A 16086-nucleotide genomic window follows, 5' to 3' on the forward strand; every position below is an offset into this window, starting at 1 on the left:
CCTGAAATGTATTTTTTTTTCAACTCGATTAGTTTTAAATAAATTTTTCGAGAATACTTGTATGAAAGAGTCTTGAAATATTTAAGAGTATGTGAGAAGATAAAGGCATGGGGAATTCTATTGGGAAAGGCAGTGAGTACTGCTACAGACTTGCATCAAACCCTATTTATGCACTCATCTTCTTATTATAAACAACAACTGTGCAAATATGATGAATAACAACGATGAACTATATGAAAAGAAGTCTACAGCGATTGTTTTTATTTGAAGAAACTTTATGGCGGCACAAATTATCCGTGATCGAAAAAGAAATTTTTAGATGTGTTCAATGGTAAGAAGTGTTCATTTAGAAATTCAAATTCAAATTTCTGGGAAATCTGAAACGGAATTGTTTTTTTATTTGCGTTTTTTTTAAATCACTTGGTACAGGATTGAAAGGGATGTTTTTATTTTTTTCTTTTTTCTCTCTGATTATTTCCTCAAATCAATCCTTTGTGAGGTACGTATCTCACTGAAGCGTAGAAGAGTCATACAAGAAGCAGAAGCTTGGTGAATCTTGCAATATTTGTCGCCCATTATTTTCTTATGTATTTGTTTACACTGTTTACACTACATCATTTTTTTAAATGTATTTATTTACAATATGCACAAGGAAACTAAATAGAATAAATGAGATTTTGAAACAAAAGACAAAGATAAAAGAAAGAAAAACAGGCTAATAGATGAGCGAAGCGCTTCTGTAATTACTTCTATTAGCAATTAGAAACACTCCTTGAAATAAAATATAAAATAAAATGAGAAGTAAAATAGTAAAAATCAGAAGTAGTTCCTGAATGAAGATATGGATTTACTTTATTAATTTATGTTCGAAAATCCTGAAAAACTGACGAGTCCGTGGTTCTTAGTTTTCCCATAATTCTTTTTTTTACTGAGAAAAAACTGAGAACATGATTTCTTTTGCTGATAAAGGCACAAAGAAAAGAAAATCTGTGAAGCAAGGACTAGAAGACAGACAGAAAAAAATTATGGGAAAAATCTATGAGTACGTGGAAATTAAACCACGGAGTAAAAGTGTAAACCTTCGAAGTTTGAACATTCCACGCTCTCAGCATACCATCTTGATAGATAACGTGAGATATGTTTTCGTGACGATCTTATGAGTTTTTATTTCTTCCCCTCAATCGGGGGTTCGAAATCGCCCCAGTGCCAACCAAACCTTTCATCCCTCCCAGGTCGATAAATTGGTACCAGACTTATCTAGGAGGATAAAAACACTGATTTGATCCCGCAAGTCATTGTACGGGCCAGTTACACGTTCGTGAACCTCACGCGATCCTGAATTGCAGTGAACGTGGTGGCGCGGGTCCCGGGCGGATTGGCTAACACCAGACACTTTATCCTTCATCCTTCTAGTGGAAATTCAGATAATAAAAGCAATAACAGTTTTTTAAGTATTCGCAAAAAATCGTTGAACAGGAAAACGTTTTCAAAGGTTTGATATGCGCATTTTTCCTCCGTAGATACGTAAATAACCGGAATCTTAGAACCAAAGTGTTTATGTTTACTCAGACGACCGCAACGCGTCCGCAACCGTCACCCGGCTTCTCCGTTAATCGAACGTGCAACGTGGTGGCCGTCGCTCGTGCAAACATGGGACCGGTTCCCGTATATACACGTTTTTTTCATCGTTCGTCTTCTGTTTCTGAACTTTTGAGTGTACTGTAATTATCGTGAACTGGAAACATTGATTTATGCGCTTACCGTGAACGTTTCAATCCTATACGGAAAGGAAATCGAAAAAAAAAACAGGAGGAAAGAGGAAAAAGGAATGATTTGATGATGTTATTAGCGCAGTGAAAGTCTTGAAGATGAAGATGACGGCTTCACTGAAAACCACATGAAATGAATGGAATCAGGTCGGATAGATACGGTAGATTTTATTTTATTTTATCCATCCAAACATCTGCAATTACGGAACCTAAGATCATATTCGTAAATTTGTGCGCGGAAACCGAAAACCATTCTGCACATTTCTCGAATGTTCTTTTTCTCTCCCTTTCTTTTTTTGTATCATAATTTAATTTGGCGGCAATTGACTACAGTACAGAAAGACTTTGATGTTTTTGTTCTTTGTTAAAGGAATTCCAAAATCTTTGACTGAACATCTTTGAATTGTCATCAAATCACTACTACATCTTTTTTTTTTTTCGTATCATAAACGTTTCGTTTCAAAGTGCTGTTTGTTTGTTTGTTTGTTTGTTTGTGTTTAAGTTTTCCTTATTTGGAATTGGAAACCTCAATGTATTTGATGGGTGAATTTTATTTTTTGTGCTAATGATGTTCCCTGTAACTGTACCGGACGATACTTATGTTTACACGGACGACAGTGGCGCGAATTTGATGATAGATGCACAAAAGACAGGAGTCAAAAATGTGTCGGGCACGAAAGCTAGGTACTCCGTAAGCGTCGCGGTCTTCTGGGTGAACATAAGTCCCTGTTCCCTCGCTCTCAAATTTCCTCAACTATCGAATTCATATGTTTTTCTTAGTATTTTGTTGTTGAACTCAGGATGCTCAGCCATATCACCAGACGGTATAAAAGGATTCGTTTGATTTGAATTTGTGAAACCTTAAATAAACGAGAAAAACGGTCACCGCTCCATTTTTCCCACGTAAAGTTTGGTTCCGTTGGCATAAACCTAAAAAAATGACAGAAAACCGTTCGAAGTAACAATCGGTAACAAAAAAAGAAACTTCAAAAAATGGCTACTAGAAAGTTTTGCTGAGAAAATTGCTTTCTTACCTGTCTTAGAAATTGAGAATTTTTCAATGCATAGAATTTCAGACGCAATGCATAGAATTTAATAGTATCGCTAATTTCTATTTCTTGCTATTTGGGCGTTAATTTACGTAATTTTCTCGATGACTACCGTATAAAATGAAAACGTCATTCAATCGACAGCGCCGTTTACAAAATTGACGATGTTGAGATCTCTCCACGAAAATCCAGAGAGACAGCTATGGGATGTTGTTTATGTCTACGAGCGTGATAATGCACAATTCTTCCCGCTAATCCAGAGAAAAAATCGCGAGAAATAGCCTTGATAGCACCGGTCATTCCTACGACACAACTTGTTACGCGATAGAACGCGGGCAACTCAGCTGTTGTGCACGTAATTCAACTAATAGTACTGAAAAAAGCAACAGAAGCTGCGCCATCTATGCAATTACAGGATGCGTTGCGGATTACCATCGTTCCCGCCACCGCAAGCGATAAGTTGTATTGCCTTGATTGCACCGGTCCTCCCTACGATACAACTTGTTGCGCAATAGAACGCGGGCAATTCAGCTGTTGTGCACGTAATTCAACTAATAGTACTGAAAAAAGCAACAGAAGCTGCGCCATCTATGCAATTACAGGATGCGTTGCGGATTACCATCGTTCCCGCCACCGCAGCTGAAATTGGCGGTTTCACAGCCATTTCTGGATTGTTACGGGGAATTGAGCGTGATTTTGGTCACAATCGGGAGGTAAACTTTTATCTTTCTCCTCTGCTCTTAGAAAATCTCAACAATCTCTTAATATACTCTCTTTAATTTTTAACGTTTTAATTAATTTCCTCATATAACATTTTCTGGATAACCCTGGTCTCAAACGCCTTGGAAACAGTGCCTCTTTTCTAAATAAACGGTAGTGTTAGGATGCAGAAATACAAGGTCAATGGGACGCTGGATTTCCGTGTCCCATCGAGTACTGTCTATTTAGCTTAGAGGGATTCGAATTGATTTCGTATGCAAAATTCGTCTTCTCGCTGTATTCGTTCGTTTCTATTTGCTCCTGACTATCAAAATTCCTCGAGGGAAACATTAAATTCATTTGAAGAGGAATATGTTTATGTAAATTTTTCCTTTATGCTGAATCGTAACGAAATGTGTTAAATATTGACGTGAATATTTATGAATCCCTATTGTTGACAGTTGTTTATGGAAATGCTGCGTTATTATTTGATGCGTCATTCTTCGTTCCGACCGCTATCGGCAGAGCAATGTTCTCATTTTACTTCCCAGAAAAACTTGAGCCGTCCATCAATTTTCCTACCACTTATTTTAGAACTCATCCGCTACGTATCTACCCGATTAAATTAGCACTAATTTAATAATTTTCAAGGATCGAAGTTTCACCACTTCGTTTCGGGATTTATCTTTGATTTTTGTGGTCGAGTAGAAAATAATCCTAATAAATAAAATTCGTCCCATTAATGCTCGGCGATGAAAGTGAGGTTACGTTCATGGCGAATCTGTTGGAGCTTTTTTGTAATGGTGAGTTTTTTTTTTTTGAGGATTTTCCTTGATTCAGTAATCCTCAAAGTAATGTACTTATGAGTTTTTGCGCATGTAAAATATGTACTATTTATGTTATATTCCCTGGAAAAAGAAAAAAAAAAGTAGAAATCCTTCAGAAAAAAAAAAACTAGAAATGTGATTTTTTCTCATTGAACAAAGGAGTAAAATCTCTTTCTGCTCTGATTTTGCACTTTGTCGAACTGTTAAAGAAAAAGTCAATTAGTAACGTCTTTTTTTTCTCTCGTTGTACTTTTGTGTTTTGTGTTTTTATGTCCCATTATTTTATGTTTAATTATGTTTTTTTTTCTCCAAGTTCGACTTTCTCTGAATCTCGGCATTGCACATTTGAATCGTGTGCTATGTTTCTGAGCAGAACCAGGATTTCTACCAGTCTTTATTCTGGCTAACTTTTCGGCGTCGTCGCCAGCATCAGAGCCTGAAAAATCAAGGACACGTCAAGTTTCATTCTCAAAAGCCTCGTCACCTTACAAAACATGACTTAGCGAACAGATTACTCAAGAAAAACGCCAAAAAAGCAGACCAGAATAGAGTTCACCTTCATAGCCGTTATGCCGCGACGTTAGCGGACCACTAAAAGCTGGGATTGTTCCACTGGTAGTAACTAATAACGATGCCCCTTGCATCTGAGCCCCTGGGTCAAAACCGGTAAAGCTCTCGATAGCTCCCGAGCCAAAAGTCCAGCCATAAATCATAAGGAAGAATGCAACGCTGTGAACAACGAGCTCGGGCCGTAACAAGATCTCCGCGAGTTTTGATCTACGGGGTCAGACTAGATCTACGAGGTGGCCGAGGTATCGCTATTAGGCGCCTCAGGAATGAGGAACATGGGATGGAAATGATTGATAATGAAGATTCAAGAGATCTATAATATTTTATCAATAGCGCCGTACTCCAACAACCGCTGGTGCGCTATCATCAGAGTACTGTGGCTATCAAGGTGAGCGCTATTCAGGTGGTCTGCTTCTCTGACGTTATCGTTGAGTAATTTGTTTGCTAAACCATCATTTATGGCATTGACGAAGCATTTGAGGAGGTAGCTTACAGGTGTCCTTGATTTTTCAGGCACTGAAAAGGCGACGAGGCCGATTTTTTTTTCTCGGTCACTTTTCTGGCAATTGGTCCTCCTTCAAACTTCTCTTTCTGTACATTTTTTCTTTTTAGTGTCCGCTATCTCCTGAGTCAGTACACATGATCCTTAAAGGTATCACCCCTCAAATCTGGGGTGGTGCGAGTTTCAGGTGGTTATGCCTATACGGGGTCGTAGATTATGGGGAGGAGGGTGATTCCGTCCATTTCTTCCTAGTTGCCGTAAAAGAACGGCCCGGAAAATGCGGCGCGTGCACGGTGCTGACGCGCTCCAATCGAACTCGGTGCAGAAAATGGCGCCCCGGAACGCTCGAAGCCGCATCTATCGGGCCGTTTTTTACGGCAATTAGGAAGAAATGGACGAAATCACCCTCCTCACCATAATCGACGACCCCGTATAGGCATAACCCATCTGAAACTCGCACCACCTCAGATTCACGGGGTGATCCCTTTAGGTAACTTCTGCCCATCATCAGCGTTCTTCGGGATTATTTTTCTCGCTGTAATTTAATGCAATTAATTCTGTGCCACCATTTGAGAGAAAAAATTCCATAGCGGCAAATAAGCGATTAATTTCTATAGGTTTAAACTATTCTTGCTGGAACACCATTAATCATCATTAACAATTCAGTTCTACAATAATTCTATTAGTAAACTTTTTTAAATGTGACCTTCTTGTTTCCTACGAAGAACATCCAGAGATTTCAAAAATATGACGTTGTTGGGTCAAAAGGACCTGAATCTAGGTGTAGTTGCGTAAGCGGCTGCGCTCGACGCGGTTCGGTAAAGCGTAGCGGTTAGGCTGGAGATGGTCCCACCGCGAACTCTATCGATTGTTGCAACCAAGGACCCGATTATAACGTTTTGTAGTCTCTGAAGCAACAAACCGCCCGAGTCCTAATTGAACGAGTATTCAGAAATTGAAAAAGAAATGAAAAGCTCTTTCTATGGAATGGAAATCAATCGACACATTCCTTGTTATATGTTATAGAGGCCCATGTTGATCTTGAGTTTGTCCTGGATACGGTAAATGACTGTGAATGAGGTAACTGACAGCGAATAGTGAATTAACAGATATCTGCCCTAACCATTGTAAGCGCAGTGATGAAAAGGACAACAGTATGTCCATAAAATAGTCAGAAAATAGGGTACAATTGAAGATTCCACACAAACGATTCATTTTAGTAAAATTCTAGAAAAAAATAAAAAGAATGAGCATAATAAATAATAAAACAAATACCTATATATATAAATAATCTATGTTTATCCTTATACATGAAACTGGCTTACGGATGACAGGGTCAGGAAAAGACGCCAGGAAGAGAAAACAAATTGGTTACGATTTTTCGGCTAAATGCAACACTGATTCAGCTCACATAATCTTTGTACCTGAAAAAAAAGCTCTGACGAAAAAATATCCAGAATTTCAGACTCACGGATTTCACACGAATTTCACGAATCCCTACAGTTAAATTTTGGAACCGGAAGTGTACATGTGTTCGAATTTTTTTTTTAAAGAAAAGACAGTCGATCACAGTAGTAATTGAATTTTCATTCTTTGTGATCGCCTAAAAGATTTTTTCCCCGGCTGTGGTTGTTTCAGTTGTTAACTAGTTCTGGAAGTTTCTTATGGAAATAACCGTGCCGTTCCATTAATACTCTGGAAGTTATGGGCACAAAACAATCACGGTTGATGGTTACTGGTTTCATAGCGCGTTTGTTCGAACACACGAAACCTTTGACAATGTTTGAAAGTCCCATAGTTCTGTCGTCTACACAACAAAATTTCTGAATTTTATCAAAAAATTCGTCATTTTCTTCCACCTGACATTTCCCTTCGTTTATTGCATGAATCATTGACACTTCCTGAATAGTTCGAATGTTCTCTTGTCTTGAAACCCCGGCATATTGTGTCTATGTTTTGTGACAGTGTGCCTGCGATGTTTTCAGATGGATCCTTTTATTTGCCAGACGTTTCAGCTTTTTCGTCGTCTTCGGAGGCCTAAATAGAGGATAATTGGAGCAATGTCAGCAGCCAGGCACACTATCACAACACTTCCTGAATATATTTGAAAAATGGAAAAACTGTGTTCTCTTTCTATTTATATGGTAGAAATAGAAAAAAGAAAAACTCTCATTGTTAGCTTCCCAAGAATTGAGCTGTTTCGACGAAGCTGAATGCTCTGTGTCATAGTTATTTGCTCAACTAGTTTCGTTTATTGAGGTTTGACGGCATAGGCCTGTCTGACTTTTCTATCAGAACTTTTGTCGACTGTCGTCACACAATGTTTCCCTTTGGAATTTCTTCGTGCAAGGTGAGATCGATTAATCGAACACTCATTGAATTGTACTAATCACCACTAAATAGTTATGAACTGTACTGTACTTTCATAGGCGAAATATTTGTTTATTTATTATTACATTTATTTATTATGGTCAATGGAGTGCCAAAATTAAAGAAAAAAATCCCTACTGCAGCAAAAATTTACATATATCCCATCAGCACTTATGTTTACTTGCGCGACCGCAACGCGAACAGCATATCTTGCGTTTTCGATGCTTCTTCCCACGCAACAAGCGTCTAATCATCCATATTTATGTTCGTCTGAGTGAACAGAGCTTACTGATTGCAACTCACTTGATTCATCTGACGCGCAATCCGTGTTTGGTCCCGGCCTGGAGCAATTAGACGCGCGTCGCGGCTTTCCGAATGAACATAAGTGGCGCATCCGGGAACGTTCAAAAAATTATCGTTGCCTAAATCTTTTTTTAGATATGATTTTTCTGGCTCAGAGTTGTTATTAGTTGCTAGAAAACCGGTTATTATTTCGAATAGACAAATTTGTGTCAATTTACTGAAACTGCTGTTGCAGAGAAAAATTTTTTCACTATTAGAACTTTGTTCCTATCAAATTACCCTCCATGAAATAGTCCCGTATAGAATAGTGTCTGCATCACCCCTCAACAATGAGCTACTCCATTAATTTCTAATTAAATTAACTAAAAAGAATAAAGCCCCTGGCGTATCAATCCACTTTTTTTTTGTTTTTTGGAACGCGTGTTGGCCTCGACCTCCTCGCAGACAAGTCTGATACCAATCCGTAGGCCCCGCAGGAATGAAGGTCTTGGTTGGCATCAGGAGGATTTCCAACCATCTACCGTGTGGCTACAGTGGACCTCTAACCAAATGCGCCCCACCGCCTCTAATTAAATTAATTAACATATTGGTTTTGTGTTATTTTTGTGCACTCAACGAGTTTTCTCTACTTCACCAAAAAAAGTGGGCAAACTATTGGGCATCCCGGAGATATGACGAGTTTAAAAAAAATACTCAGCAGGCGACAAAGAAGTCTACATACATCGAGTGTTTGTACGTCGGAATGGCAACCAATGCCTAGTTTTACCCTATTTTTCAAGTTATTTTTCACTTTTATATTTTATAGTTTATTTTTTCCACTTTTTCTTTGATAATAGAATTATCGAAGTAAAGTGTCATAAGATTTGTTATAAATTCTTTTTGATATTAATTATATCTTAGAGACACGCGCCGCAGCACTTATGTGCGCGCGGGCGACCGCTACGCGTTCATCGCAAATCACTATTGATGCGGTCTATCTCCGCTGAACTTTTGGTCTACTTTGAGCAGGCCATTACGCCAAAATAACCATTTATCCCTGCAATTTGTCGGCAAATCTATTCAAAATGCTTTTTTTTCAGCTTGCGATAATTTTTTCTTGTGCCATTTTGCTCAAGTATTTCGCTTCGGGTAGCAATGATGTGAACGACACGCTTTCACCAAGAGAATTTTTTGATTTGATCGTGAAAAAATACGGCTGGAGAAGACAGTTGTGAGTATCGATCTGATCTACGTACGATCTTTGCTCCTCCGGAAAATTTCCGCTTTCTTCCAGAGAGGTTGTCACGTTGGAGGATGGCAGTCGGGTGAACGTCACAGATGTTATAGTGGCTGGGAGGGATGGGTGAGTTACACGTAGGTCCATAAACGAATCTAATTGAAGAAATCCTTATTATTTTTTGAAAGTGGTTTTGCTGGACAAAAACTCCGGAAAAAAACGTGCTATTATACTTGCAAACTTTTTTTTTCCACTATGAACGGTCTATTTCCTAACCATAGGAAAGTTTTTATATCAAGTTTTTAAAAATCGGGAACTCGGAAAACGTTATTGGGTCCCATTATGAAGTTTTTATTTTCTACTTGTAAGAGAACTAGTAAAACTAGGAAAATGGGACCTAAATGGTAGGACTTGTGTGAAGAAATTTTTCGCACAAATCTTCATTCCTCTTTCTCTCGATGTATTTTTAGGACGATAGTGGTACGAGTAGCTGCGATAAAGTTAGGAACACATTCCTCGGCTAAGCTAATGTTGCCAGAAAGTAAGTGTTCGTTTTTTCTTTGAAGTATCTTGTCAATGAAAAAATATTTCCGTATATTTTGTGGCGCTGTCAATCAATAATAAACTTTTAATTTTTTTTTGAAGTGTTAGGATAAAAAATAATCCTAAAATTCGCTGCATTAGTCTGAAATTCCCGACAAAATAAGGAAAACTCAGTAAAAAAATTGCACTTTATAGCTATAAGTACCATAAAATGACGTTAATAAGATTTTCTTTGACAAAATGTAGCTATCACTTCCTCTTCTTTATTTTTTCAATTTATAATTTTCTTCTAATTTTTCCTCACACTTTTTTTTAAGAAAAGAAAGAAACACAAGGGAAAATTTTTCCTGGGGCTTAAATCATTCGTACAATGAGAAAGAAACGAGAAAATTGCGGTAAGCACTACTTCTATTGGCGCGAATTGCGGCAGAGATCCGCCGCAAGTCGCGCATCCGACAGTTTGTTCGTTAGGAAATGAAATAGCTGTATTTTTGAACTATATTTCAATTTATTTTAACCTTTTTCCTCGCCTGACTTATTTTTGTATTCTAACTATATTTTTATTTCTCGTTCTTTTTTTGTTTTTAAAATATTGAACCAAAAATTTTCAGATTTGTTTTTTCTCATGATATAATATCAATTTATTAGTACTTTTTTTAATATAAGAAAATTCATATTCAAGAACTTACACCCGATGCCATCGACACATCGCAATGGAAAATCGATCATTCCTATATCCGTCGAAATTCGTACTACCATAGTATGATAGGTATTTCTTTTTATTCGGGTTTTGTACTTAAAGATCTTTCAAATTGAAATACAATACCCTTTCAGAATCAATATTTCAAAGCAAATCGATAAAAATGTCGCGTGATACGTATGCGAAAGTGCTCTCAATTGGTCTGGGAGGCGGCACGTTAGATGGATTTCTTCATCATGTTTTTCCATTGGTCCTGGATGGTTCTCTCCATTTTGTTGTATTTTGTACCTGCTAAAATTATAGTGCATTTTATGAAACTGAAAATATATTTAGATGGATATTACTGTAGTGGACATTAGCCCTCAAATAGTGAATATGGCTAGAAAATGGTTTGGTTTGAAAGAGGATGATCATCATCGTGTCGAAATTGCAGATGGAGTGAAATTTTTGGCGGAGAAAGCAAAAATGGGTGAGTTAATAGCAAAAATGGCAGAAATGTGTGAGATAGCAAAGGTTTCCATTTTCATTTTATTTCTTTTCCTTCTTTGAATCCACTTATGTTTAAAATTTTTGCTTGCTGTTTTGCTAATATTTCACTAGACTAGTTCAAAATTTACTACGTCTACTTTCCTATATTTTCCATTTTTTTTCTATTTTTAGGACAGTTTTTTGTCCATGAATCAGCTAGATGGTTAGCTTCTGAGTTGTTCTGATTTTTCCATTGATTCCATTTTTCTCAAAAACATACTATTCCCCCTCTTTGCTATGATATATATCCCTCTACTAAACGTTGAAAACAGAGATTTGAAACTTCGCCGGATCCGAGCTAACTGTAGTTTTCCGCGGTTACTCCTCCCGTTAGTCGCGCTTCTTTTTCACTTTTTTCTCCGATTGTGGTGAATTTTTTCTTTGGGATCGCTCTGCTTTCGTCCTGTGAAGGATATTCGAACATTTTTACGCATTTAACAACAGCATACCACGAAACTGACTTTGCTGAAATCTCTCCAAGACAAAACATGGTCGGAGGTGTAGATTACAACTATGCACGTGTCCCAATTCCTCCTAATCATACTGAAAAACCGTGTATGCAACAGCTTCCCTGTACGAATTTCCCTACGATGCGCCACATAACGTGCCATCTGTGCGCACGCACCGCGTCTGCGAGTGAGCTGACACCAGTCGTTGAGGTTTTCCCAGCGGCCTGGTTAAGAGAAACCATTTGATAGCTTGCAGAGGGAACCGACGCGTACAAAGATGGCGTCATAAGGTGTCTCGTAGGGAAAATCGAACTCGAAGGTCGTTTCCCACATCGTTTTTCAATACAACTAGGGTAATTGAGCTTGAACAAGCTCATATTCATTATCCAATTCACATAATCCAATTTTTTCCTAGAGACTGCCCCAACATCGTCAATTTCGCGGAAAGTTATCAGGAATTTTTTCTCTGTTTTGTTCATTAACGCTCTCACGAATTTCATCTACTTTCCCATTCATAGTTCTCGTACTCTTTCTTTTATCTTTGCCCTTATCGTCTTCCTTTTGTAATCGTCGGGAAAAAAGGTGTCTCCTGTAATTTTAGGATGGATTTACGACGTAATTCTATTGGACGCATGCTTAACGGAGCAAACCCAAGGAATTCTATGCCCAGTGGAATCGTTCCTTGAAGATACAGTTATCGCGAATATTGCTCAATCTGTTCATAAAGAAGGTATATTTTTATTTATTTATTTTTTCCATTGAATCCGATATATTCCGCATTCAATATTAAGCCCACCCAAGGTAAAGGTTGTAACACAGTCCGATATACTCATTCTAAGTTACTTTTCAATATCTATCTACGGGAAATTTTCTGAAAGGTTCCCAAATTATTTGGATTATTTGATATTTATTTGTCCGACTAATTTATTCACTCAATTTTTAGATGGGTTAGATTTGAATTGTTTACAGTTATACCGCATTTTTCGAAGGAAAAATCTCTAAATGTTTTCGAGAATACGAAAAAAAATTATGCCTGCCTTACCTATTTTCTAACAGACGTATTTTTGAATAGTTTACACTTAATTTGAGTTTTTTCAGAGGTCTCCATGTAAGACTTTCAATAAACCTTGGCATAGTAATGGTTCAGTATTTGGTTTCTTTAACTCTCCCGGACACGAGGTTGTCATTATTCTCTATTCGTAGCTAACGTCTCGTGTCCGGTCCGTCAATTAAAGGAACTATGCACTTAAATATCACCATGCTGAGGTCTATTGAAAGTCTTAAATGAAAACTTCTTCGAAACGTGCCAGCCAGATACCATCAACTTTTACGAGAGGTTCTATCACTGAGGCAGAAAATCACAGTATCTCATCAATCCATCCACTTTCTACGTCTGACTCATCGCGTGGTGCCAAAGTTCATAGAACAAAAGCAACTTCACGTTCTGTGCGGTGTACCAAGGAACAATTGGTGGACATCCAAACGGGTCTCCTTTGAACATGCCTGCATCCCAAACAAGACCAGTTATGCGCCAACCTCAAGAAATGTTTCTCGAAAAATTCTCATATTCACAGTTTTTCGATGAACACTTTTGGAGGAGAATACTTGATGGGTCGATTTCGATATGTGATTCTATCCGATCTAAAGCTAAGTCTGTTTTACAGAAAAAGTTCGAGAGTTCGCTTAATAGGTCGCGTAGTGATAGTGCACGAAATTGTCAAAGAGCAGTCCGCTCTGACCCTGGCCATCGCCATGCTACTGCTGACGAGCTATTTCTGATTGACAACTCCCGAGTCACCGTTGGAGGCGTTTCTATATCAAAGAACATACAATCAGCGCTTGAATTAGGACCCAGGTTTTCACCATCTCGACCTATTTCTATCGTGGTTCTGCCCACAATCGGAAGCAATTTACAAAAACTTCAAGATCGTCTCCGTCAGAAAGCACAATCGAATACCACTGAGAGTGCCGAGCACCAGTCTAGAGCGCTTTCGACGACTCAGTGGGTTATGGATGAGTACCAGTAAATCAACGCATCCACCACCCTCGACTGCAACTCGACTTAAAGCAGAGAATCTGTGTGTCCTGTCTTTCACCTCCTAATAAAAACTCACGACCTGAACTCTGATAGTGAGCCAACCTCTGAAGATCCTTCATTGTTCAAGGTAAGACGTTCAAAGTATCATAAGCTGCGTAGGAGGCCCCACAGACAGGGTCGCTTGGTTCTTAAAAGTAGTGTTGGTGCAGCTGCTGAAGTTCTTACCAGGTCACCTTATGAACATCCATCTGTTTTTGGAACACTTGAACAACACACATTTTGATAATTCATGTATAGTGAGTCTTTCGATGTTACTGCATTGTACACGAACGTCTCCATCGACCCCGCTATACAGGTAGTTTTTGAGCTTTTAACTGAACACCAGAGGTCAATCAGCATGTATGGGTGTTCCGTGGAACAGGTGATGATTATTCTGAGGAAATGTCTCAAATGCACAGTCTTTAGATTGTTGGGCAACTATTTTGCAGAAATCGGGGTCTTGCCATAGGACAACGGTTGGCGCCAACGTTCGCCATTGCTTTCATGGCTAAAATTGAGGCACCGATTTGGGAAACACGACTTTTGCTTCATAGCCGATATATGGACGGCTGTTTTCTTCTCAGCTCGTCTCAAGCAGAAATGGACAATTGCTTCGAGGTAAATGAACAGTCGGAGTATATAAAGTTCACTTAAGATAGGCTTAAAGGAGAATTGTTATCCTTTCTCAGCGTCCAGGTGCATATCTCAAACAGTACTCACAGGACAAGACACAAGGCAAACTCAGTAACAAGAATATCCTAGTTTACTTTCTGCTCGACGCATACAAGTTAAAAGGCCGGTAGTACGGAATACCTTTCGTACAACCACCTTCGTTCGCACTGGAAAAGAGAAAAGACAACAATCTATCGAGCTTGGCAGGAAAATTGCAATCAATAACGGCTACAGACCTATGTGCAGTCGCCTATATGATCGTATTTGCACTACACCGGAGTGCAAAATATGTCCGCATTACAACGAGGGTGATTGTGTGAGTTCATGTGTTGTTTATCTGATCTCATGTCCGCAGTGTGATGACGAATAGATGGGAGAAACACATAGACCACTATGTTCCGAATCAAAGAACACCTGGACGGCAAAAGGAAGTCATGTGACTCCACTGCATTAGGTGGTCATAGGGTGCGGCGTCATAACGGAACGGAGAAGATTTTGAATATCACGTTATTGGGGCGCGAACGTAGTATTGTGGCGCGCAAATCTTTGGAGGATTTTTGGATCCACTCCAAGGGCACAAAAATGAATCGCAAAGAGGAATGGCCATACATTACGCGGAAACTCGCGCCCTTTTTAGGGTTGGTATTTGATTGCACTAGTCACCTCATCACAGGTGCCTAGCAGTGGCAGGATAGTCATTCGATACTAAGGTATCGGGTGTTAGGTGTTACTAAGGTGTTCTCTTCTACTTGTAGCCATGAGGCACGACAGTAAACTTAGGACTTTGTTTGTGGGGCGGATAGGGCGTTTGATCGGATAGATCACGTTCGATTTCATCCTTTTAGGCTTTGAAAAAGGCGATATTACCGAAACGTTAGTCACCAATAAAGGATAATAACAACCTCGTGTCCGGCTCAATTAAAGAAACCAAGTGCTTTTTCAGTGGTTTTTTTCGAAGTTAAAAAGAACAGGAATCAGTAGAACAATTGTCTTACATGGAATAATCTAAGTGTTGACTACACGATTTTGACAATTTTCAATTGTACTTCATCTAGAGGATTTTCCAGTTCGGAAATTTCGAGCAAAAATTCACAAAGGTCCTTACGTTTTTAATTTTCTCTGCAAAACATCCTCTTTTTCTGCGCACGACTGACCCTATTTAAGTAGTTTTTGATTATTTTAGGAATTTTTGTTAGCAACGCATTATCTATGACTATGTCACGGGACGATCTATATAAATATGTGAGTATGGAAGAATTTATTCTTTTAAATTTTCACTCTTAGTTCCGTATTTTCCAGTTAACAAAGCGTTTTCTCTCACATTTTGCTCATTGTGAAAGACGAGATGTGCGTGCTTCTGCGAACCAGGTTTGTTTTATTTTATTTTATTTTACTTTTTTTGTATCGTCGAGCCATATACTGGATCATAAACCTTTTTTTTAAATCTTTAATAATATTTTTAAGGTGATCTACTGTACGCACTATACTCCTGTGGAAAACCATCGGATTGATTTGTACAAATTTCTCAATGAAACAATGTTGTAAATATAACACTATGGTTGTGAATTTGTTTAAATTTTCCGGAATATGTACCAAAAAAGTCATTGAAAATTTGAGAGCATTTTTCCAGAAAGCTAAAAAAAAATAGGAATCGCTCAAGAATTTAATCGCTCGATCTACAATTTGAAATCGTCATTTCAGCTGCTTACATCATCGTAAAATTAATACGGTGCTAAATGAGATTATAAGTGTAGATTTTATGATAAAAGTAGGTTTGACCAGAGAGTTACATCAATCAATAAGGCATGATCA

At 38.4% G+C, this 16086-nt stretch overlaps 1 protein-coding gene across 3 annotated transcripts; it reads left to right on the forward strand.

Moving 5' to 3' along the window:
- Positions 1 to 4269: 4269 nt before the first annotated feature.
- On the forward strand, positions 4270 to 15819 carry RB195_008483 (uncharacterized protein; the record flags this gene model as incomplete). 3 transcript variants are annotated; one of them, XM_064195010.1, is made up of 11 exons in its annotated part: positions 4270 to 4320; positions 9169 to 9299; positions 9363 to 9431; positions 9776 to 9846; positions 10531 to 10617; positions 10683 to 10798; positions 10882 to 11017; positions 12127 to 12255; positions 15458 to 15516; positions 15574 to 15642; positions 15739 to 15819. In XM_064195010.1, 11 exons carry the CDS (start codon positions 4270 to 4272, stop codon positions 15817 to 15819), a joined length of 999 nt encoding a protein of 332 aa, XP_064046155.1. The 3 variants fall into 3 exon arrangements, with proteins under 3 accessions (XP_064046155.1, XP_064046156.1, XP_064046157.1); XM_064195011.1 differs by having other exon boundaries at positions 4318 to 4320; XM_064195012.1 differs by lacking the exon at positions 4270 to 4320 and adding an exon at positions 7737 to 7766.
- Positions 15820 to 16086: the final 267 nt, after the last annotated feature.

The sequence above is a fragment of the Necator americanus genome, chromosome III (genome assembly GCF_031761385.1).
Source record: "Necator americanus strain Aroian chromosome III, whole genome shotgun sequence".
NCBI classification, from domain to species: domain Eukaryota; kingdom Metazoa; phylum Nematoda; class Chromadorea; order Rhabditida; family Ancylostomatidae; genus Necator; species Necator americanus.